At 38.9% G+C, this 24504-nt stretch overlaps 1 protein-coding gene across 1 annotated transcript in view; it reads right to left on the bottom strand.

Annotated features, from left to right (window-relative positions):
• Nucleotides 1-24504, bottom strand: part of MYO3A (myosin IIIA) — a 226976-nt gene that overhangs the window by 177844 nt on the left and 24628 nt on the right. The window contains exons 3-5 of the mRNA XM_041767407.1: nt 21509-21613; nt 20869-20968; nt 415-491 (exon numbers count right to left, since the gene is read on the bottom strand). Coding sequence (XP_041623341.1) covers nt 415-491; nt 20869-20968; nt 21509-21613 — 282 coding nt within the window. The remainder of the gene's footprint in view (nt 1-414; nt 492-20868; nt 20969-21508; nt 21614-24504) is intronic.

The raw sequence follows: 24504 nt of genomic DNA, 5'->3' as shown, positions 1-24504 counted from the left end.
AGTGGAGGAACCTGTTATACAGGTTAATAAGCAAAAATATGATCTTAAACAAAGGCTAGGGATTTTCATAATATTTCTGTTATCATGTAAAACCAGAATCTAAATATCAATAATATAGACATACTAAGCAGTTAAAAGTAAATTTAATAGAAAGTTAAGAATGCAAGCAATTTCTCTTTACTTCATCTGATTCATTTGTTCAATCCTTCATTTATTCACATCATCATTCACAGCTCATTTATTGAGCACCTTCCACGTTCTTTCTAACCCATGCAAAAATCTCGCATAAAAACAACACAACTGACATTTTCTTCTGCTACATTCCAAAGCACATATGGAGATAGGATATGCATGAAAAGGAAGGTCGGGAAGGTTAAAATATTACACTTGTCCCTCCTCCCAAAACTATCTGACCTCAGGAGCCATCCAAAATGGTGTTCCTACAGATGTATTCCGACGGTACTGAGTGCTGGTGAGCTGTGCAGACACACCTGGAAGAAAGACAGAACACTTCAATTCCTGCATTAATTGCTCACAGAGATTCCACTTGTAGTAAATTTGCTTACGAACTAAGATTAAAATTCTGTTCCTTGAAAGCTGCCATAGGACTTGAACTTCACATTAAAATATCTAAGCCAGGATTTTGTCATAGCCAAAATATAGAATGGTCCTCTTTCTGTTTCTCGTATCCAAATATCTTCATCCTTAAAGACCCATTTCAAGTTTTATTCACCTATGCTGACAGTTAATCTGCTCCTGATCACACTGACCTCTAATTTTTGACTTTCTACATTTTTAACTGTCTTTGGAGACAGTTAAAACATACTTTGGCATATAATTGTTATTTGTTTTCTTTTTAAGATTTTATTTATTTATTCATGAGACACAGAGAGAGAGAGGCAGAGACACAGGCAGAGGGAGAAGTTAGGCTGCCTGTGGGGAGTCTGATGTGGGACTTGATCCCTGGACCCAGGATCACAACCTGAGCCAAAGGTATACACTCAACGACTGAGCCATCCAGGTGCCCCTGTCATTGTTATTTGAATGATATGCTTCCTCCTCTACCTCCTCCTTTCTCTGCCCACTACCAAGTTCTGGTGAATTTGAGAATTTTTCTACAGTGGTATGTACATAGTAGGTTACTTGTGAATGTGAATAAAATGATTTTCCATTACATGATCACCTTCAGACAAATCACACCTGTCTACAAGTTTCAAATTAATGTTATCTATTTAATCCAACACTATGAATAGGTTCAGTTCTTTTCCTTTAGAGAGATTGCAGGACAGACTACAATGAAGAGTTATAACCAAACATTTCAATCATGTCATCCCACTAATTACACCTGGTTAGATATAATTATAACTGATCCTTAAGAAAAATAGGAATAAAGTCTCTCCTCACATTTAACACTCCTGTTCTCCATGCAGGCAGGTCTGGTGGCCTCTGGCTGTCCAGTGCTCTTCTCCTAACCTGCTCTGAATTTGATGGGTTCCATGAAAACCACAGGCTTCTACTCTCTCATTTCCCTGTTTTGAAGACTTAGTTATTTATTTGAAAGAGAGAGAGAGAAAGAGAGAGCAAGCAGTGGGAGGGGAAGATGGAGAGAATCTCAAGTAGACTCCATGCTGAGTGCAGACCCAACACAGGGCTCAATCTCATGACCCTGAGATCATGACCTGAGCTGAGACTGAGAGTCAGACACTTAATTGACTGAGCCACCCAGGTGCCCCCTGATTTCCCTGTTTTGAAAAGTACCTGCTAGGTGTCAAATTTATTTTAGGCTCTGGCTATTTATCTTATAAGCCAAGTAGGACAAAGACACTAATTAAGATTTAAATTAGAATACATTTGATTCTTCCAAGTTGCCATTTGACATTTATCCTAACACTTAAAGGCCATATCCAGCCAAAAGGGTATTTTGGTGGTGGAAATATGCTTAAATATTGGAGGAATATACTTGGGCAGAGGGATAGGCAGTACATTTCAGTTCCACATTAACTGCATCTCACAATTAACTAATCTATTCCAATGATGCATAAATCCTGTCCTAAACAGAATCTTTATCTAAGGCCTTCAAATTGGGTCTTCAAAAAAGTTATTTGACAGAAAAAATATCCTCACTAAATAATTTTTCAAATTCGAAGGAGATTATCTAATCTGTGCTTGAAGATTCTCCCTTGAACATTTTCTAACTATCTGAAGAAAGAGAATTATCACTCAATGGCATATTTCTCCAGAATAATACACCCTCTACCTCCACTGCTACTGCAGGGATTTTAACCTTCAGAAAAATTAAATTATTTATTTATTTATTATTTTTAAAGATTTTCTTTATTTATTTGACAGAGAGAGAGAGAGAGAGAGAGAGAGAGAGAGAGAGAACATAAGCAGGAGTTGCTGCAGACAGGGAAGAGGGAGAAGCAGGCTCACTATTGAGCAAGGAGCCCGATGCAGGGCTCAATTCCAGGACCCTGGGATCATGACCTGAGCTGAAGGCTGATGCCTTAACCAACCAACCCACTGAGGCACCCCAGAAAAATTAAATTCAAATCTAAACATTTCATATTGTCTTTTTCTATGAATTAAAAGTAGAAGTGATAAAGCTTGGATTTTGTGATAGTATCAGACTATTGTAATTTATTTACATAAGTGGGAAAAGCAAATGGATCTTTAAAATTTTTAAGATTTTATTTATTTATTTGAGGGACAGAGAGTATGAGTGTGGGGAGGGGCAGAGGGAGCAGGACAAGCAGACTCCCTACTAAGTGTGGAGCCTGACATCGAACCAGGGACTCTGACATCACAACGTGAGCCAAAGTCAGACACTTAACCAACTGAGCCACCCAGGTGCCCCACAAATGGATTTTAAAATCAATTAATTTGGTGCACATAGGTGTCTTAGTCAGTTAAGCATCTGTCGTTGGCTTGGGTCATGAACTCAGGATCTTGAGACTGAGCCCTGCATTGGCTCCCTGCTCAGTGGGGAGTCTGCTTCTCCTTCTCCCTCTACCCCTCTCCCTGCTTGTGCTCTCTCTCATTCTCTTTCTCTCTGGAATAAATAAACATATTTTTTTTAAAAGATAAAGTCAATTCAATTTAAAATTGATTCTAAATTTACTAAGATTTATTTTAAGGGCTTCTATTTACTTATTTAAATTTACATTACACTTGATCCTTACCGAATATTTTTGTTTCAATTTCATAATGATAGTTCAAGAATTCAAATGTCAAATAATAATAATAATAATTCAAATGTCATTTAACTGAAATGTAAAGGGAAAGGAAAAAACCCGACCAAGTAATAAAAAAAAAATCAAAACTTTTGTTCCAGGCATGGAAATAACCTTTTAGAGTAATCATGTGATATTTTTATTCTCTTTTTGAATATGAAGAAAAGATTATGTCACTAAAGTTGGCATTTCTTAGCAAGTAGTCATGTCCCAGTGTCTGAATTTATAAACATGGATGATTGGAAAGGACCTTCTTGCCACCCTCCACAGGAAATAAATATACATGGAAGGATACTGTCAAAAACGTTTTTTAGGATGTGATATGTGACCAAAGGTAGTCCATTCAGATTCCTTTTCTTGGAAATGTGAATCTTGAGTGGAGTGCATACTTGGAGAGGAGTTAACTAGAGCTAAGTCATCTGATGGCAGGGCCCTAAGGATGAATCCAGGTGATGCTGCTCCTGAGGACCAGGGCTCCCATAGCTCTATTCTTAGGAGGTCAGATGGCCCAACTTCTTTCTCCCTTGACTCTGTAAGCCTATAAGTATTGTTTTCAGTGTCCTTGTCTGAGTTGGTCAAAGTTAGTTTCTGTTGCTCACAACCAAGGAACTCTAAATGATTTTACATATAAAGGAGCAAATTAATAAGGGTAATAGTCAATAATGAGTTTACAAAGCCTAAGAGTCATTAGATTTTATATTAATATCAGATTATATTACATTTATATATTACTATGAGATTAAGAATTTTCTAAGAAAAAAAAAAAAGAATTTTCTAAGAAAATGTTTGGCCTCCAAACCCTTTAATCACACATCACGGGTTGCCTGGGTGGTTCAGTGGTTGAGCGTCATCTGCCTTTGGCTCAAGAGCCTTCCTCTCCCTCTGCCTATGTCTGCCTCTCTCTCTATGTCTCTCATGAATAAATAAATAAAATCTTAAAAAAAAAAATCACACATCCCAAAGAAACTTTTGAGCAAGCATACTCAATATAGATATAGCTATAGATATCCTCTATATATTTACTATTATATTAATATATGCATTCTGAAGCATATGAAGATAATTTTAAAGGATGAGATTAAATAATAACTATATCATGAATATGTCATAATTAGATACGAATTTTTTTCTGCACCCCAATGATGATTTGCAATCACTTTGGTATTGACACCCCCTTCAAAGACCACTGGTCAGAATGCAGGAGTAATAAATTACAGTGCTCATGGGGTCTCACATATCATTTAGTGGCCTTTGGGATCTTGCAGAAAGAATGTTTCCACTGGCACCTGGTTGTATAAGGTAAAAAGACACTGTAAAACTATAAACAGTACAGAAACAAGAAAAATGTAGCCCAGAATGTGAAGAAGGAAAAACAAAAACTCCCAAAGAAGTGACAAAGGAACAATGCCACTAGGTAAAATAAGAAACCCTTGAGTTGGGGCACCTGGGTGGTTCAGTCGGTTAAGCGTCTGCCTTCTGTTCAGGTCTTGATCCCAGGGTCCTGAGATTGAGCCCGCATTTGGCTCCCTGCTCAGAGGAGTCTGCTTCTCCCTCCGCCCCTCCCCTCCACGTATGCTCTCTCTCTCTCTCTCAAATAAAAAAAAAAAATCTTAAGAAATAAAGAAACGCCTAAATCTGATAATATTGGATGATTTTCACATTAACAACAAGACACATACAGGATGCCTGGGTGGCTCAGTGGTAAAGCATCTGCCTTCAGCTCAGGTTGTGATCCCAGGGTCCTGGGATTGAGTCCCTAATCCGGCTCCCCGGTGGGGAGCCTGCTTCTCCCTCTGCCTATGTCCTTGCCTCTTGTGAATAAATAAATAAAATCTTTAAAGAACAAAAGCAAAAAAGCAAGATACATACCCAACTATGAAAGAGTGACCAAATTTCGTGTGTGTTGAATGTTTCTGCAATTGTTAAACTTCAACATTATTTTACCAACACAAACAAATAGCTTTGGAGCTAAGAAGGCAACTTAATGGTCATAAAGTCTAACATGTTCATTTTCAGGTTAGTAAACTTCAGCTACAGAGAAAAGTAAGTTTCCTGAGGACAAATGGCATTTTTTTTTTTTGGTATGAATTCTCACAAGAAAAGTAGCTAAGAAGGTAGAAAAATGCCAAATTCTATTTTAAAAGATTGCCATAAATTACTTTAAAAGGCAATAGGAGTCCAAATGATGAGTTCAGGAGCCCTAGGAAGTAAAGGGGATTAAGAAAAGCATCTTGTCTAGAGAGGAAATAATGGAATAAGTTGCCAAAGTAAACAGTTATGTAAGTGTCTCAAGGGAGAAGATGCTAAAAGGTGGAAAATTTCAGGCAGAAAGTTGGGATAGTGCGAGGCTATTGGAAGGAATAGGAGGCCAGAGAGAGATCAGGGCTGAGCAGAAGACAGGCTAGAAGAGAGGATGATGATCCATTTTTCATGCTATTTGTAGCCCTTCCAACAAGCCTCCCTGGGCTGTTTGATGGTTGTACAGCCACTTTCTTCCCTATTGCATACATCCTGTTTCTAGGGAGAAATACATGCCAAGAGGTCTCAAAGAGCCTTAGGGAGTCAGAAGAAACATTAAATATGTGGTTTCCCATATGGTTTCAACAGACCAGACAACTTCAGGCAACTTGATTTGTGATAAAAACACAGCAAAACCTTGACATCTAAAGAGGGCAACGGGAATAGCATGGGATTCTGTTGCTGTTGCTAAAAATAAAATACTGCAGGAATGAGAATTGGAATTATAAAAATACATATTTTTTCAATAAGAAGAGGCCATATGTTTTATTACACCATCTAATATCCTCATTTTGTTGATGAAGTCAGGAGGGTCTGATGATTAATCTGGACATGGTACCCAGGTATTTGGTGAAAATTATTCTGGATGTTTCCATGAAGGTGTGTTTTGGATGAAATTAACTGTGAGTGAAGCAGATTATCCTCCATACTGTGGATAAGCTTCATTCAGTAAGTGAAGAGCCTTAACAGAACAAAGAGTGACCTCCACAGGGTAAAAAGGATTTCTGCCAGCAGACTGCCTTTGGACTCAAACTAACTTCCCCAGTCTTCAGGCTGCCAGCTTAACGTCACATTTTGGAGTCACCAAGCCTCCACAGTCCCATGAACCTTTCCTTAAAACAAGTCAATTCCCTTCCCACCCCGTACTCCCATCCACTATAGCCTGTTGATTCTGTATCTCTGGAGAACCCTGGCTGATACAGATTTTGGTACTAAGAGTGGTTCTAGGGGAACAGAATCATAAAGATGAGTTTTCTAAATTGGTTCTGGGGTTTCTGGAATTCGCTTTCTAATCTGGTTAGATTAGAGACATTAATGGCTCTATTTCCAGTAGTAAAGAACACTTATAGTCCATGGCATGATGTGGCAATAGGTACACAAAATATCAGCATTGGATACTTCTAATCAAATAATTATGGTTCATGGTGGTATTTTTGAACATTTTGTCAAACTAATGAATATAATAAAATTGGCTGGTTTCTACTAATGTCGCTGGACAAAGTGAGGGGAAAGAAAGGATGAGCTCAGAGATTTAAATTCCCAGCTCCAGCACTGCTGCATAAATGACCTGAAAGCTTCTATGTCCTCCCTGAAAGAGACCCTTCTCTCCAGTAGATGCAGAGTTGAGATCACTGAAAGCCAAATCTAGAATCATCTTAACGGTGTGAAGTAATGGTGGAAGGAACATAAACTTGGATCAAGCTGAATTTGCAGATATGGACTACTAAGCAAATACTAAGCATTTAATATTGTAGCTTAAAAAGTCAGAAAGGGATGGCTGGTTGGCTCAGACATAGACCAAAAAGTTGCCCTAGTAAGTGACCTTGAAATGCCAGAACTACACTGGTCTTGAGGAAGAGACTCGAAGACCTAAGACTGGAATGTTAGAGAGGATTTTTCATTTAAGACCTCCTCACCCAACAAGGGAGCATCCAGAGGACATGCCTTTCAATATAACAGCAAGAAACACATTTTTGAGAGAACCCCGGCATCCTTGAGAGCTCTGATATCACTCTTCTGTATAGCCTAGAACTTACAACAGTAACCGCTGCCGCTGAATTAGGAAAGCTAAGTGCAATATGAGTAACTGGATTACACAGTGGCAGGGGCCAACTGGTGGTCCTCAACAGGCAAGGTGGGCACAGTCACCATAATGGGCAGCAGGGCCAAAGCAGCCATCAGAAGTCTCTGAATTGCAGACATCTATGGTGTTGCCCAGTTGATCTTGGTGTTACTAAAAGTAAAATAGATGGGAAGCCTACTAAATTCTTACGTTAATATGGAAAGCAAAATAGTTCTAAGTCAAGTGAACAAGTCTAACATGAATCATCAAAATACTCATGTGTCCCTCAATCGATCCCAAAATTTGAGCTGATTTACAGACCTAGAACCCTTTAAATGAAGAGGAGGTCTCCCCTTGAGAAAGGACCCTAGTATACTGCCAAAAATTTACACTGTTAAATTGTCTTCCAGCCTTCCCCCAAAGGGGCCAATGGCCTTGTAATGGGTGACCGTGCACTGGGGAAATGGAAATAAGGAGACTTTTCCATTGCTAGAGGCTAAATCTGAATTGACACTAATTGACACTAATTCCAGGAGACCCCAAATGTCACTGTCTGTCATCAGTCAGAGCAGAGACTTAGCAGAGGGCAGGTAAGCAATGAGGTTTAGTTCAGATGCATCTCACCGTCCAGGCTTTTGTTTTGTTATTGACAGTTTAGGAGACTGGAATAAATCAATGATTCTTTATGACCTCTAGGTCACAAACTACTTTGTGAGTTTTGTGAAAGCTTTATACTTTCTCACCAGGAAATTCATATTCACATAAAGTTTTGTATATAAGGGATATTGAAAATCTCCTGACATTCTCATACTTAATACACCAAACGACATTCAAGGTTATCTCTAGCTTTAGTTTTCTGTAAGATGACACAAGGTAAGTGATTCTGTGCAACCACTACTCCTATCCATACTAATGTGATTTCTCTTAGCAATCTGTCCTCTCTCCAGTATACCTGGAACTAGATCTTTCACTTTTTTTTAATACTCAGCTCATACCTTGTAATGGAGAGTGTGTAGTACTTTCTCTAAGAAAGACATCAAGATCACACTGCTCACTGTACTCTCCTTGGCTTTAAACATATAAACCACACACCTCGAGCTGTATGTGTCATTTGATTATGTATGACTTTGTACATGTGTATATATGTATAGTACTGGACCTTAGTACTGGATACTAAGTACTAAGTACTAAGTACTTAGTACTTAGTACTACTAAGTACATGTGTATATATGTATAGTACTGGACCTTAGTACTGGATACTAAGTACTAAGTACTTAGTACTTAGTACTACTGGATACTAAGTACTTAGTACTTAGTACTACTAAGTACATGTGTATATATGTATAGTACTGGACCTTAGTACTGGATACTAAGTACTAAGTACTTAGTACTTAGTACTTAGTACTACTGGATACATATATATATATATATATATATATATATATATATATAACTGAGCATATATATATAAACTCAGTATAGTTGACACTTGAACAATGGGGGGCCCAGGAGCGCCAATCCCCCACACACCGACAAAAATACGCATATAAATTTTGATTCTCCAAAAATGTAACTACCAATTGTCTGCTGTTGACTGGAAAACTTACTATAACATAAATAGTCAATTATCACATATTTTGTATGTCATATGTATTATATACTGTATTCATACAACAGAGTAAGCTAGAAAAAAGATAGTGTTATTTAAAAAATCACAGGGATGCTGAGGTGGCTCAGTCAATTAAGCACCTGACTCTTGGTTTCAGCTCAGGTCATGATCTCAGGGTCACAGGATTAAGCCCTACATTGGCTCCATGCTTAGTGAAGGAGCCTGCTAGAGATTATCTCTCTCCTCTCCCTCTGCTCTTCCTGCTTGTGCTCTCTCTCTCAAATAAATAAATACAATCTCTAAAAAAAGAAAATCATGAAGAAAATACACTTACATTACTATATTGTATTGAAAATAATCCATGTATAAGTGGATCTGCACAGTTCAAACCTGTGTTGTTCAAGGTCAACTGTATATAGAATACTCTTCATTTATGGTACACTATCATCACTGATCTCTTATCTTATTTTTTCATGCCCTTTTATCCCCAATCCCCTCTCCCACTGTCCTGTCTCCTGCTCTACTATAAAAATCTTTCTGCTTGAAGCTTCTCAGGAATTGAAATTTTAAAGCTGCAGACCAAAATCATGTATTTTTAGTCCAAAACACTGAGTTACAATAAGAAAAACTAGGGGCATTTGGGTGGCTCAGTCAGCTAAGCATCAGGTTCTCAATTTCCACTCAGGTCATGATTTCAGGGTTGTGAGATTGAGCCCTGTGTTGGGCTCCACACTAGGCATGGAGCCTGCTTAAGGTTCTCACTCTCCTGCTCCCTCTACCTCCTCCTCCTTCCCTCTCTTAAATAAAAAAAAAAAAAGAAATGAAAAACTGAGGGAGCAAAGATGTGATTCTTACAAAAATATAAGGAAAATCCTCTTTGATTCACCTAAGGTCATCATTCTATGGAGAGGCATACTTAGTACTTTTATTAAAATTTCTACAGCTGCATTGAGATAATTTGTTTTAATATTGGGTAAATCCCTAAATATAAGTTTTCTTTTCTACGTTAAAAAATAAAAACTCTTTCAAAACATCTGAAATCCATTCTTGACTTCATAGTAGAATTTTTAGGTATACTTCATGTAGTTTAATTTCAACCATTAAAAACTAAAATTAAGAAAACTAAAATTTTGACTATCTCTTGGAATATACGGCTGTGTGCATCAATCAGAAAACATGTTATCTAGAATATTTAGAGAATATCTTTGTCTTTTCTTTGCCATAACCCTCTTTTTAAAAAAATATTTCTTTATTCACAGCTATTTGCAAAATGGGATGGTTCAGGTAGGCTTCTTAGGTATAAGTACCACAACAGCCCATTCCTGGTCATGGCTAACTGGATCAAAAACGCTTATCTGACCTAGCTTGTCCAACTGAGCTCCTTGTCCTACTTCAAATTCCTTTTGCTTTGGGGTGCTAAAAGTCCAGGTCAGTTAGCTGCTAGCACTGGACCCGCAGGTCATATAGGCTGAGAAGACTGGGGCTGCTATTTTGAGTAGCCATGATGTACAACATGAAAACTCCAGAGGCTGGTGTGTAGACACCCAGAGAGGACAGAGAGGAGAGATTTGTTTTCTCTGGTGAGAGAGCGAGAGGCAGCAAGTGGTTACAGGTCTTGTCTTCCATTCTTCTGTTGGTTCCAGTCCCCTGAGTCCTATTCTTCCTATCTATGGGATTGCCTTTTCTATCTTACTCTTTTTTGGAACTCGTTTGGTTTTCCTGTCCTTACAACGCAGACTCTTGACTGACACATACAACATTATCTATAATGTTAAATAACGTACCTCAACTTTGGAAAATGTTCAGTTTGGAATACTTAAGCCTATAGGTTCAGCTGGAACCACAGTGCTTGCTTTGGTAGCATATATACTAAAATCAGCTGGAACCACAAAGCTATAAAAGAAACAGTCTCTTTATTCATGGTTCTGCTATAGGTAACTAAGGAATTACAAAGGTCTTTTCTTTCCAATAAAGGTCATCTCCCCAAAGCACAAAAATAAATTCTAGCTGAATGAAATATTAATATTTGTATAGGTATGAAAATTCTAAAGCTTTGCCAACTTTTAAATACGGTGCCTGATGGCTCAGTGGTTGAACATCTGCTTTTGGCTCAGGGCGTGATCCTGGGGTCCTGGGATGGAGTCTCGCATCAGGCTCCAGCAGGGGAGCCTGCTTCTTCCTCTGCCTATGTTTCTGCCTCTCTCTGTGTCTCTCATGAATAAATAAATAAAAATCTTTAAAAAATAAATAAAAATAAAAATGGTTTTTCCTCCTATTTTTTTCCTCATTACTTCATTCTATAAAGCACTAGCTCTCAGGGATCCCTGGGTGGCTCGGCAGTTTGGCGCCTGCCTTTGGCCCAGGGCGTGTTCCTGGAGTCCCAGGATCGAGTCCCACATCGGGCTCCCTACATGGAGCCTGCTTCTCCCTCTGCCTGTGTCTCTGCCTCTCTCTCAATCTCTGTGTGTCTCTCATGAATAAATAAATAAAATCTTAAAAAAAATAAAGCACTAGCTCTCAAATTTTCAGGATTCATAACATCCAACTACCAACACACACACACACACACACACACACACACACATATCTACACACACATATATATATAGTATCTTTAGGCATGTATATAAATATCTTTTGACTTCTATGCTCAATCTCCAACTCTATTCCATAGTTTAGAGAAGTTTTTTGATATAATTTCAACCTGAGAGAAAAGTTGGCAAGGGAAGTACAAGTAACCTTTTTCCTTCACCATTTATAAGTAAGTAGGCCTTGATGCTCCTTTAACCTCAAAGACTTTAGTGTGTGATTGCTACAAACAAGGACATGCCCCTACACACCAGCTGTACAACTAACAAAGTCAGGAAACTAATACTGATACATTTCTACTGTACTGATACATTTCTACCGTCTCATCTACAGACTCTATTCAAAATTCATCAATTGTTCCAAACATGTCTGTCCTTACAACAAAAGGATCCAATCCAGGATCATGTGTTGCATTTAGTGGTCACGTCTTTTTAGCCTCCTTCAATTTGGAGGAGTTCTTTAATCTTTCCTTGAATTTTATGACCTCAACATTTTTCAAAATGTCAGGCTACTTATTTTGTAAAATATTCCTGAATTTGGATTTGTCAGATATTCTCTCACGATTATATTTTTGGTGGGAAGATCACGGAAGTGATACTCAGGTCATTCCATTGCACCTGCCCCACGGTACGTGATTTTCCACTTCCACATTATTGGTTTTGTTCACTTTGATCAATTGATTAAGTTTTGCTTGCGTGGCTTCTCTGATGTAAAGTTTTGTTTTTCTTTTGTAATTATGTATTTTATGAAGTATTTTGAGACTATGTAAATATCCTATGTCTAATCAAAACTTAATGTACTAGTTCATTGGATCCACTGAAGTTTTGGGATGAATTATTACTATGATGATTGCCAAATGATAATTTTAAAAATTTCATTATTCCTTCTGTATTTATCAGTATTATTCCTTCTGTATTTATTAGTTGGCATTCTCCTGTAAGGAAAAACCTTTGCTTCTCTCCATTCATTTATTTAAATATGTAAGTATCCAAGTATGGATTAATAATTTCTATTTTATTCAGTGGGTTATCATCATTACCATTATTATTACCATTATTTTGATGCTCAAGTATTCCCAGGTTTGCCAGTGAGAATTCCTTCAATGTGGCTTCTGTCCTTTATGTCCTTTTAACATATCTCCATTATTCTTTTAATATTTCTTTCCTTTTTGGCACATTAAATTCCAGGTTCAGGCTGTATCATTAATACAGCTATTAAAGTCAGCCTTTCTCCAAGACTCTTGGTTTCCTCTTAGTTGAGAATTATATTTAAAAACCAAGAGCTATGTGCTTGATAGGCTTGTTCTTGTGGCATCAATGTTTGCTAGCCCTCTCAATGGAAATAGCTAAGTAACACATACACAGGCATACGCACACACCCTACATGCATATTCCACCATATTTATTTTTATATTTGTCTCTATAAATTGAAAACCATGCATTCATACTGATACCTCTGATTCCAATCAAACACTACTGAGTTCAGTTTTCTTCCTTTCTATATTTGTAACTCCTTTCTCTAACATTAAGAAACCGGACTATAGAACACTTCTGAAAGAAATTGAGGAAGACACAAAGAGATGGAAAAATATTCCATGCTCATGGATTGGCAGAATTAATATTGTAAAAATGTCAATGTTACCCAGGGCAATTTATACGTTTAATGCAATCCCTATCAAAATACCATGGACTTTCTTCAGAGAGTTAAAACAAATTATTTTAAGATTTGTATGGAATCAGAAAGACCCCGAATAGCCAGGGGAATTTTAAAAAAGAAAACCATAGCTGGGGGCATCACAATGCCAGATTTCAGGTTGTACTACAAAGCTGTGGTCATCAAGACAGTGTGGTACTGGCACAAAAACAGACACATAGATCAATGGAACAGAATAGAGAACCCAGAAGTGGACCCTGAAATGTACGGTCATCTAATATTCGATAAAGGAGGAAAGACTATCCACTGGAAGAAAGACAGTCTCTTCAATAAATGGTGCTGGGAAAATTGGACATCCACATGCAGAAGAATGAAACTGGACCACTCTCTTTCACCATACACAAAGATAAACTCCAAATGGATGAGAGATCTAAATGTGAGACAAGATTCCATCAGAATCCTAGAGGAGAACACAGGCAACACCCTCTTTGAACTTGGCCACAGTAACTTCTTGCAAGATACATCCACAAAGGCAAAAGAAACAAAAGCAAAAATGAACTATTGGGACTTCATCAAGATAAGAAGCTTTTGCACAGCAAAGGATACAGTCAACAAAACTAAAAGACAACCTACAGAATGGGAGAAGATATTTGCAAATGACATATCAGATAAAGGGCTAGTTTCCAAAATCTATAAAGAACTTATTAAACTCAACACCAAAGAAACAAACAATCCAATCATGAAATGGGCAAAACATGAAGAGAAATCTCACAGAGGAAGACATGGACATGGCCAACAAGCACATGAGAAAATGCTCTGCATCACTTGCCATCAGGGAAATACAAATCAAAACCACAATGAGATACCACCTTACACCAGTGAGAATGGGGAAAATTAACAAGGCAGGAAACAACAAATGTTGGAGAGGATGCGGAGAAAAGGGAACCCTCTTACACTGTTGGTGGGAATGTGAACTGGTGCAGCCACTCTGGAAAACTGTGTGGAGGTTCCTCAAAGAGTTAAAAATAGACCTGCCCTACGACCCAGCAATTGCACTGTTGGGGATTTACCCCAAAGATTCAGATGCAATGAAACGTCGGGACACCTGCACCCCGATGTTTCTATCAGCAATGGCCACAATAGCCAAACTGTGGAAGGAGCCTTGGTGTCCATCGAAAGATGAATGGATAAAGAAGATGTGGTTTATGTATACAATGGAATATTACTCAGCAATTAGAAACGACAAATACCCACCATTTGCTTCAACGTGGATGGAACTGGAGGGTATTATGCTGAGTGAAATAAGTCAATCGGAGAAGGACAAACAGTGTATGTTCTCATTCATTTGGGGAATATGAATAATAGTGAAAGGGAATATAAAGGAAGGGAAAAGAAATGTTGGGAAATATCAGGAAGGGAGACAGAACATAAAGACTCCTAACTCGGGGAAACGAACTAGGGGTGGTGGAAGGGGAGGAGGGCGAGTGTTGGAGGGGAATGGGTGACGGGCACTGAGGTGGACACTTGATGGGATGAGCACTGGGTGTTTTTCTGTATGTTGGTAAATTGAACACCAATAAAAATTAATTAAAAAAAAAAAAAAAAAAGAAACCGGACTCCCGGGCAGCCTGGGTGGCTCAGCGGTTTAGGGCTGCCTTCGGCCCAGGGTGTGATCCTGGAGACCCAGGATCGAGTCCCATGTTGGGCTCCCTGCATGGAGCCTGCTTCTCCCTCTGCCTGCTTCTCCCTCTGCCTGTGTCTCTGCCTCTTTCTGTCTCCATGTCTGTCATGAATGAATGAATGAATGAATGAATGAATAAATAAATAAATAAAACCAGACTCCCCTTGTTCTCATATTTCCTGAAGGTATTAATCCCTCTTTATGTAACAACCTCATGTCTCCATCTTGACCATTACACAAATGTCCCTCTTACCCAGCTTGGGCTCTGACAACCTAATGTGATTGTCATCATCATCTTCCTAGGAAGATGCTCTCCTTGTCCCATTCAGGGACTTAGCACTCCTCACCAAGCACCACAACCACCCTCCCAGCGTGGATGCGTTCCTTACCCATTTCAGGCCCAAGCCACATGCTGAGCCACACCCCACACTCCCATGCCTGCTCACTCCCACCTAAAGGCTTTAATTCTGAATTATTTGGGGAGAAAGGAAGGAATGAAAGGAACTTCACAGTTTTCAAGTTCAGGTATGACTGCCTCACTTGATGCTGAAAGTGGGTTATTTTATTTTATTTTTTTAATGAAAGTGGGTTATTAAATAAATAAATCACCACTTCTCTTTGACCTACATTACTCATTGGGGATTTGATCTAAAATTGGGCATGTGGCTAATAAGAGATTTAAAGCCATAAAATATTCTGTCATAAGAAGAATGTCTAAATAAATCACAAGAAGTACATTCTGTACTTTTGTATTGAAATGTTAACTATCCTATTAGAAATGAAGTTCCCCAGAGAGAAATCCATAGAAATGAGAACTGAGAACTGCCCTTCAAATTTAGTCTCTCTTTCATTTTCCAGTCCAGATAAAGACTGGTTTTCCAGACATTAGTCAATTTGCCTAAAGGGGTTTACCTACTCGGAGATCATATTATTTATTGATTGATTATATACCAGTGACTGCTAATGTATTTCATTAATAACGTTTACAAGCTCCTTTGTCTTTTTACTTTCTCGGGTGTCTGGGGGATTTCTGTAAAAACATATCCATTTAACAACAACAAAAAGGGTTTTCTTAAAGGCTGTATTCATAACTAGCATTAGCAAACTGAATCTCACTTTTAGTTTAATTAAGTAGCTTAATACTTAAAGTATACAGGATTTATCCTAGCAAAGGGCTACTTATTTTTGAAACAGAAAAAAGCTATTTGGGAACTCATATTTTCAGTATTTAGCGACTATGTTTAAAAATATTTATTTACTATTTATCAAGTACCTACTATGTGTACAACACTGACCTAGGGGCTGAGAATACTATTTCATGATAATGGTAATAACTCAAATTTTTAAAATTACTGTCAATAATTATACTAAGTAGTTTGCCTGTACCATGACATTTATTCATCACAGCAATCAACCATATGAGGTAAAGACTATTCTTTTTTCCTATTTGTAGATGAGCATTTTGATGTCCTTGGAGACTGTCACTGACTTTCTCAAGGTCACACAATTGTATGGAAAATCCTACCTCTCATTCATTCACTCATTTGAGAGTATTTATTACTTTCAAGGTGCCGGTACTATGGTTGGCTCTAGGTACAAAGTGCTAGACCAGACAGAGACCATGTCATCATGAAGCTTATAGTTTAGCAGGGAAGGTAGTCAAATCAAACATGTGATTGCAATCAAGCATGACAACTGGTTGGCTAAGCTAAGTAGGGGGTGTTGGGGAGGTGCTCATCAAGGCAAGCAGAAGTTGGCTGGGCATAGTAATAAAGGGAAGTTTCTATGTAGGAAAAGCATCACGTCTGTAACTGATTGCAAAATTTAATAATACTGTACTAACACACAGAGAAACCGTAGTTTCTTCCTTTTGCCTCTGTTATGGCCTCTCTTTATGCTCCTACCTACTGACTGGGAAGGCAGTAAACCTTAGTCAGATCTAATAAACCTGTAACGTCCTTTCAGATGGAGCTGAGTCTCTCTTGGATGAAAGCCTGCTCCATCTCTCAGATGGCAACCTTTCTCCTCCCTCCTTCCTGAAGATGGTACCATGCATACAGGATAAGGGATGACATATAAGACCTTCAGGCGGGGATCCCTGGGTGGCGCAGTGGTTTGGCGCCTGCCTTTGGCCCAGGGCGCGATCCTGGAGACCCGGGATCGAATCCCACATCAGGCTCCCGGTGCATGGAGCCTGCTTCTCCCTCTGCCTGTGTCTCTGCTTCTCTCTCTCTCTCTCTGTGACTATCATAAATAAATAAAGAAAAAAATATTTAAAAAAAAGACCTTCAGGCAGGGAAAAGAGGGAGGGTCCTCAGATGTGGTGGGTCTCTAGCCTCTGGAGTCATGTACCTGCTGTCTGGCTACTGGCCTCCCTCACTGGCCTTGATATCAGGTGAGCTCATGGTCCACTCTCTTCCTGCAGGCAGAGCTTCCTGTAATTCCTCTGGGCAGACTAAGGTTCACGTTGGTTTCAGCTGGAGCTGAGAACACTCTGGGGTCTGGCTGTGACTCTTATTCAGACCTGGCCCAGGTGATATGCTCTGTGCCTTACTGCCCAACCTGAAGAATCCCTCTAGGAACTTATCAGATTCTCAGTGACTTTTGGGTTTCTGGACACTAAGGGAAGGGTTTGGGGAAGTTCGACTTGAGTATTTCTTCTACTTAATCACTTTACATCTCCAGGTGTAAACGACAAGGACATAGCTCAATTCAGCAATGGCCTCTCTGAAGTGTGGATGACAATGGAGGAGAGTATGTGGGTGAGAGCCTCTTTCTGCCCTCGCTGGCAGCTTCACTTTTTGAGAGCTCACCTCACTCTGCTGCCTCTTTATCTGTTTCATCTTTCCACAATCTCCCCAGGATTGGAAAGGAATTCCCTCTTCTTTCTGTTGTCTCTTGTGTGAAACCCTCTGGTGTATCCCTGGAAATTTCCTCTCTATATGCTAAAGAGGGAGATAAAACAATTTAGACAGATCTTTCTCAAGAGGCAGCCTGGTCTTGCTACAAATTCCTATTTTTGAATGTTAAAACTGAACATTACTCCCATCATTTTCTTGCATTCCTTCTGGAACAAATCTTCTTTTTAAAAGATTTTATTTATTTATTCATGAGAGACACACAGAGAGAGGCAGAGACATAGGCAGAGGAAGAAACAGGCTCCCCGCATGGGGCTTGATCCCAGGACCCCAGGATCATGACCTGAGCCAAAGGCAGATGGTCAACCACTGAGCCACCCAGGCATCCCCCTTCTGGAACAAATCTTAATCTTCCCCCAAGATAGAGAGATGCCTCAGGCAGACTGGGGTGAAGATCATGCTCTTAGGCAAAAAAAGAAAAGCATGTGAATATATTTCGAAGTACTCAATTGCATGTGTAAGAGCCCGAATGAGCAAGAATGTGGCACATTTCAGAAACTGAAAAAAGCTGACCTGGCTCCTAGGTAATAGCAGGAGAAGGTACCTGATGAACACAAAGGGGCATAAAAAAAAAGGCATCAATTATTAAGTGCTTACTCTGTGCCAGCACAGAGGATCATAAGGCAAAGAATTACACAGGGCTATGGGAGGCCATTGACCAGAATATTGAGTAAGACAATGCCAGTACCAGCTATGCTTTCCAAAAGGGTCCCTTTGGCTGCAGTGTGGAGAATGGACTAGAAAGAAAGAAAGAAAGGAGGGAAGGAAGGAAGGAAGGAAGGAAGGAAGGAAGGAAGGAAGGGAGGGAGGAAGACTGGTTGCAAGGAATTCAGGGAAGTAGAAGTGTGGGAGGTCAGGTCAGAGATGATGGCTAGGACTAGGCAAGAAAATGGGAGTCTGGAGACATACATAATAGAGAGAGCTTTGTGACTAGTTTTGGATGTGGGTTCTGGGAAAGGAAGACTCAGGATGAGCCTAAGATTTCTGACTTAAGCAGCAAAACAGGACTGGTGACTTTTTCTAAGATAAGAAGTTCTTGATATGAAGCAGATTTCTGGGGATGGTTGAGGTGGTGGAGTTCCATTTGGACATTTTAAGGACTGGCAGCCATCCAGGTACACCCCTTCGGAAGCCAATAATAAGCTTACTATCTATTTGGTGAGGTGAGAAATTCAAATAAGATGTATTCTAAAACACTTTACTCCCAGCTTCAGCCTTGCCTGAAAATTTCATTTAAAGATTAAATGAGGACATCAGTTTTCAGCATTTCAGTGGCTTATCACATCTTACTCTTTCTGTCCTTGAAGAGTTTCATGATACATGCACCTCCACCCTCAGGTTTTAATTCATCTGGAAACCTACAAATTATTTTAGGCAAACTGAATCCATGTCCCCTTACCGTGGAGAATAAAAATAGAAACATTATTTTACATGCAAATAATAGCAATTTAGTATCAGACACTATGAACACACTAATAGGTGACTGGCCCTCTTTTCTAATTGTTGACAAAAATAAAGTCTGTAACAGTATTAATCTAAAACCAAAGCTCTCATTTTGTCAGTTTCCCAACTTATGATTATTTACAAAGGTATCACATAGAAGGCCACTTTATTAATTATTTGGGTTACGTTTTTAATCTAGACTACTGTGGAAGGTATCCCAGGAAATTGCATTTCTCAAAGCTACTGGTTTACCAGTTCTTCTTTCATGAAGAAAATGAAGAGAATGGCCCTTCCTGGGGGGGGGGGGCAATGAAAAGTATTTTGCTGTTCTTTTCCACTTCAGGCACACATTAGTCCTAACCCAGTCAGTGTTCAAACACAGCTCTGAGCTCAACCAGCAGCACAGATAGCTGCATCCAATTAGTTAATTAGAAATTCACTGTCAAGCTCACTGCTGCTCACAGCTTTCAAAAGCTCAACTGAGGAAAAAAAAGGTAGGTACATGCATGGCTGTTTGAAGGATATGTTATCTATCCATTCCTCTGTAGGTGCTCTGAAATTCATTCCTGGGGTGAGCCAGATTACTAGGGAGCTATACACTTAGATATTAAACACAATTAATATCCATCTTCCCTAAGTTTCAGTTTCCAAAATGCAAAATGAAGTTACATTCATTCATTCCACTACTAGAATTCCACTACACCCCAAAGCATTAGGTCTACAAAATAGACAAAATTCTACCTCTGAAGGACCCCATGTACCTATCTTCCTAAGTATCCTTAACAACGTATAAGGACCAAAGAAATAGGTAATGAAAATCCTATTTTTTATGATAAACACAAAAAGCGAGAAATATAAAGGTAAAGAAGCACAAGGAGGCTCACCTTCCCCAGGCACAGTGAGGACACTAAGAGTTCTAGAATAATTTGGTCCATCCTCCTGGGAGTAGTGCACTTACAGGAATACTATGCCAGGAGGTGTTAGAAGGACATTGTCGTACCTAATTGCCCAGATGCAGAGTGCTATCAGTTATGGTGCCTTTGGCTATGACACAGAAATCCATTTGGCTTAGTGAATATGGAAATGCATTATCTCATATGACAAAAGGTCTAGAGACAGGGCAGGTGCCAGCATCTGGTGATTTAGTGGCTGGATAATACCATCAAGGGCCCTCATTCTTTTCACCTCTCATCTCCACCTCTCCCAAGGTGGCTCTCCACTTGGCTATCCTCCTCAGGATAGGGTGAGGTGCCTCAGCAGGTTCATGCATGGCAATAAGACAGACAGGGTCCCAAGAAACAGACCACCTCTCCCTGTGCCTCCTTCTTAGGACCGCAACAAGAAAGCAACTTATAAGGGCCATGGGACTGCCATGAGGCTGACTGGAATCATTTGGGGTGCGGTCTATGGTGGGAATCTGCCCACACATACTGCTATAGTGGTGTTCTGGGTACAAGCTCGCTGATTTGTTGAAAAGAGTCATTCTTGGGAATCTTTCACCGACCAAATTTACAAAAAACCTCTGCACTTTCTTACCTCAGTGGGATACTGTTTTTCCTCCACTTTCAATGCCTAGAAAGTGAGTCTGCTGGAAAATGATCAAATCATATTCATACTACTCATTCTGCATCCCAAACTCAAGCATTTCAAGCCAAACTTACCAAAATCTACGAGTTTGACTCCACCTTCAGTGGTCAATAGAATGTTATTTCCTTTTACATCACGGTGGATAGTTTTGTTGTTATGCAAATGCTGAAGTCCCTAATGGGTGGGAAACAGATAATGACTTTCAAAGCATCAAATAACATTTTTTTCAGATGGATGCATTTGTGCAAAATCAATAGGAAATACTTGTCAAAATTAACATGCAAACATCCTTAAAATGTTTTCACACTGAATTAATCAAATCAAAGTCAAATAAAAATTCATAAACCAGAGACACACTTCCTTCACTCATCAAATATTTCGTTAAAAACATGCTGATCTCAGTAGATGAAACACTCTGTATATTTATTCTAAATAATGGCAAAGAAGAACCTATTCATAAAAAATATACAATATCTGCCTTCATCACGATCAGTCTCAGAAATATACTTGGGACATCAGAGTTCTGTTGACACACAAGGAAGGTAGGTGTCTAATAAAACAAGGAATTAGTAATGCTAAACATTTCAGAGTTTGCATATACTCTTGCATCAATCAATACTAATGTAGTGGTATTTTTCTAAAAATAAAATCCACATTTTTTATTGAACTAGGGCTGCCTCATAATTAATGCATGAACAATTTAAATTGCCTTACCAATAGTGCTTCATGTAAAATATAGGCAATTATGGGTTCACTCATTCTTTCGCCTTTCTTCAGCAATCCCTTCACGAGATCAGCCACTGATCCTCCACTGCACAGCTATAAAGGAATATTCCAAAATATTAAAATGACATTCTAGTACTTGCTCTAAAAGGTTTTCTAGACACATTTTTTAAAGAACTGTTCTGATTTTGTGTTTCAAATGATTACCCTCATCTTTATGGCTTCATAAATAAAATGAACATGTAAATTGTACTAATGCACAATTAATTATTCAAACACAGTTTTCAGATGAGTTACCTTTTAGAAGAGAATCCAGAGAAGCCTTTGGCTTGATTTTTATTTTTATTTTTTTTGGGGGGGACTTGATTTTTAAATTCAAGGATAATAATTATGGTTCTGCAAATTAGTCCCAAATTTAGGATCTAGGGCTTCAAAAAAGTATTCTTGATTTCTGATTGTTTAATTTACAGAGTAATAAGATTTCATGATCTCTTTGAATACCCACCATTTGCTTCAACGTGGATGGAACTGGAGAGTATTATGCTGAATGAAGTAAGTCAATTGGAGAAGGACAAACATTATATGGTTTCATTCATTCAGGGAATATAAAAAATAGTGAAAGATATTAAAGGGAAAAGAGAGAAAATGCGTGGGAAATATCAGAGAGGGTGACAGAACATGAGAGACTCCTAACTCTGGGAAACGAACAAGGGGTGGTGGAAGGGGAGGTGGGCGGGGGGTTGAGGTGACTGGGTGACAGGCACTGAGGGGGGCATTGACGGGATGCTTTATGTTGACAAACTGAACTCCAATGAAAAAATACACAAAAAAAAGATTTCACGACCTCAATACAAGGCTATTCTGTATATCCATTAATTTAAAAATATGCCCCCTTGGCACCTGGGTGGCTCAGCTGGTTAGGTGTCTGCCTTCAGCTTAGGTGATAGTCCCAGGGTCTTGGAATTAAGCACATCCTGCTCAGTGGAGAGTCTACTTTTCCCTCTCTCTCTGTTCCTCCCCCATCTCATGCATGCTCTCTCTCTCAAATAAATAAAAATAAAAACTTAAAACATACATACACATACAAAAACCACACACACACACACACACACACACACACACACACACAAACCTGCCTCCTTTCTGGCAAAATTTCAGAATGCATTGAAATGAGGACTACAAATAACAATTCAGAAAACTGCTTTAAATACCATGCTTCTCAGGTTCTTCACCTTCCTTCCTCCCCTTCTCCCCGAAAGGAAGGGAATCTAAGTGAAAAAAACAAAAGGGAAGACCATGGTAGGGGATTTTTCACAGTCAGGTTCTCCAAAGTTATGTAACATTAAATCCCATAGAAAACTTTCAAAAAAGCTGCAGATCTGCAGAACAAAGAAGCACTGTTATTAGCAATGGAATATGAGGGACGATAATTAGTTAAATGGTCCCAATGGAGCTTGGATCCCATGAGTACTTGATCCATTCATCTCTGACTCTTTCTCACCTCTACCTTCTGCCTGACTCTCCTCTGGGGCTGGTCCATGGTCACCTTGCCCTTCACCCTGACCTGTTAGCCTCTTCTCCCACCTGCCTTGTGACCCACCAGTGTCTGGGATCTAAAAGCCATAATTTCCCTGACTCCACTAACAAATATGGAGGCAGACAACGTAGGTAGAGGAAATTAACTCCTGGCATTCTTGTTTGAAATACTGAACATTTTCTCCCAAACTTTTTTCTAATATGGTTAATTCGACTTTATTGGATGCCCAACACTCCTGATACATTATGGATTAGGTAATCATAGTTCAGGTGTGTTGAGCATCTATTTTGCACCAGGAACATTTCTAATCCATTCCCATGAGTTATCTCTATACCTCACTTCTAAGTAGGTATTATCATCCCTAAATTAAAGACTGGGAAATTATCACAAAATGATAAAGTAACTCATGAATGATCCTACAGTAGTGACAGAGCCAGGAACTTGGACAGTGATTCTAGAATGGAGCCTTCACACTAAACCAATTTGTAGCTGAAATCTTTTTACATTCAAAGAAAACTTCTTTCAGCTTTATAGAGTAGGTGCAGCCCCAGCATTTCAAAATCTGCATTTTCTTCTGCATCCAGATGGGAAACACCTGAACACCTGGGTGGCTCAGTGGCTCAGCATCTGCCTTTGGCTCAGGGCATGATCCCAGTGTCCTGCAATCGAGTTCCCCATTGGGTTCCCTGTGAGGAGCCTGCTTTTCCTTCTGCCTATGTCTCTGCCTCTCTGTGTCTCTCATGAATAAATAAAAAATAACATAAAATCTTTAAAAATCCCAAAAGGTACAACACAAAGAATGAGCCCTAATGTAAATTATGGACCTTAGTTAATAATAAGGGATCATTATTGGCTTATCAACTGTAACAACTGAACCATGTGAACCACAAGATGTCAATAACAGGGAACATGGAAGGCACGGGGTTTATGGTGACTCTCTGTACCTTCCACCCAGTTTTCCCACAAAACTAAAACTGCTCAAACAAAAATGTGAAAAGGTCCTAAAATAATAATGAAGGAACATACCAAATTTATCTATGTCATAACAAGCCCCTTACAAAAATGTCTTCTCAGAAACTAAATTATTCTATTCACCATTGCATTTTATATCCAATACATTTAACATAAATGATATACAAACACAGAAAATATTCTTGATATATATGTTTTCCTTATAATAGTATATTTGGTATAAGGGATTTTTAGAAGAATCATTATTATTCTTTTATACTCAACAAATATTTAATGAATTGGTACTATATGCAAAGCACTGAGACACTAAAGTAGGTCAGAGATGACCAGGGCAGCTTTGGCTCCCAGTAAACTTGAAATAGTGTCAGACCAGTGGTTTTCAAACAGAGACAATTTTACTCCAAGGGGACCTTTGGTAATGTTTGGATATTCTTGATTGTTAGGAAGAGGCTTAAAGCTCCTACTAGCATTTAGAGGT

Source organism: Vulpes lagopus, chromosome 8 (genome assembly GCF_018345385.1).
Source record: "Vulpes lagopus strain Blue_001 chromosome 8, ASM1834538v1, whole genome shotgun sequence".
Taxonomy (NCBI): domain Eukaryota; kingdom Metazoa; phylum Chordata; class Mammalia; order Carnivora; family Canidae; genus Vulpes; species Vulpes lagopus.
The sequence above is the reverse complement of the archived record's forward strand: the minus strand, read 5'-3'. Positions and strand labels throughout refer to the sequence as shown.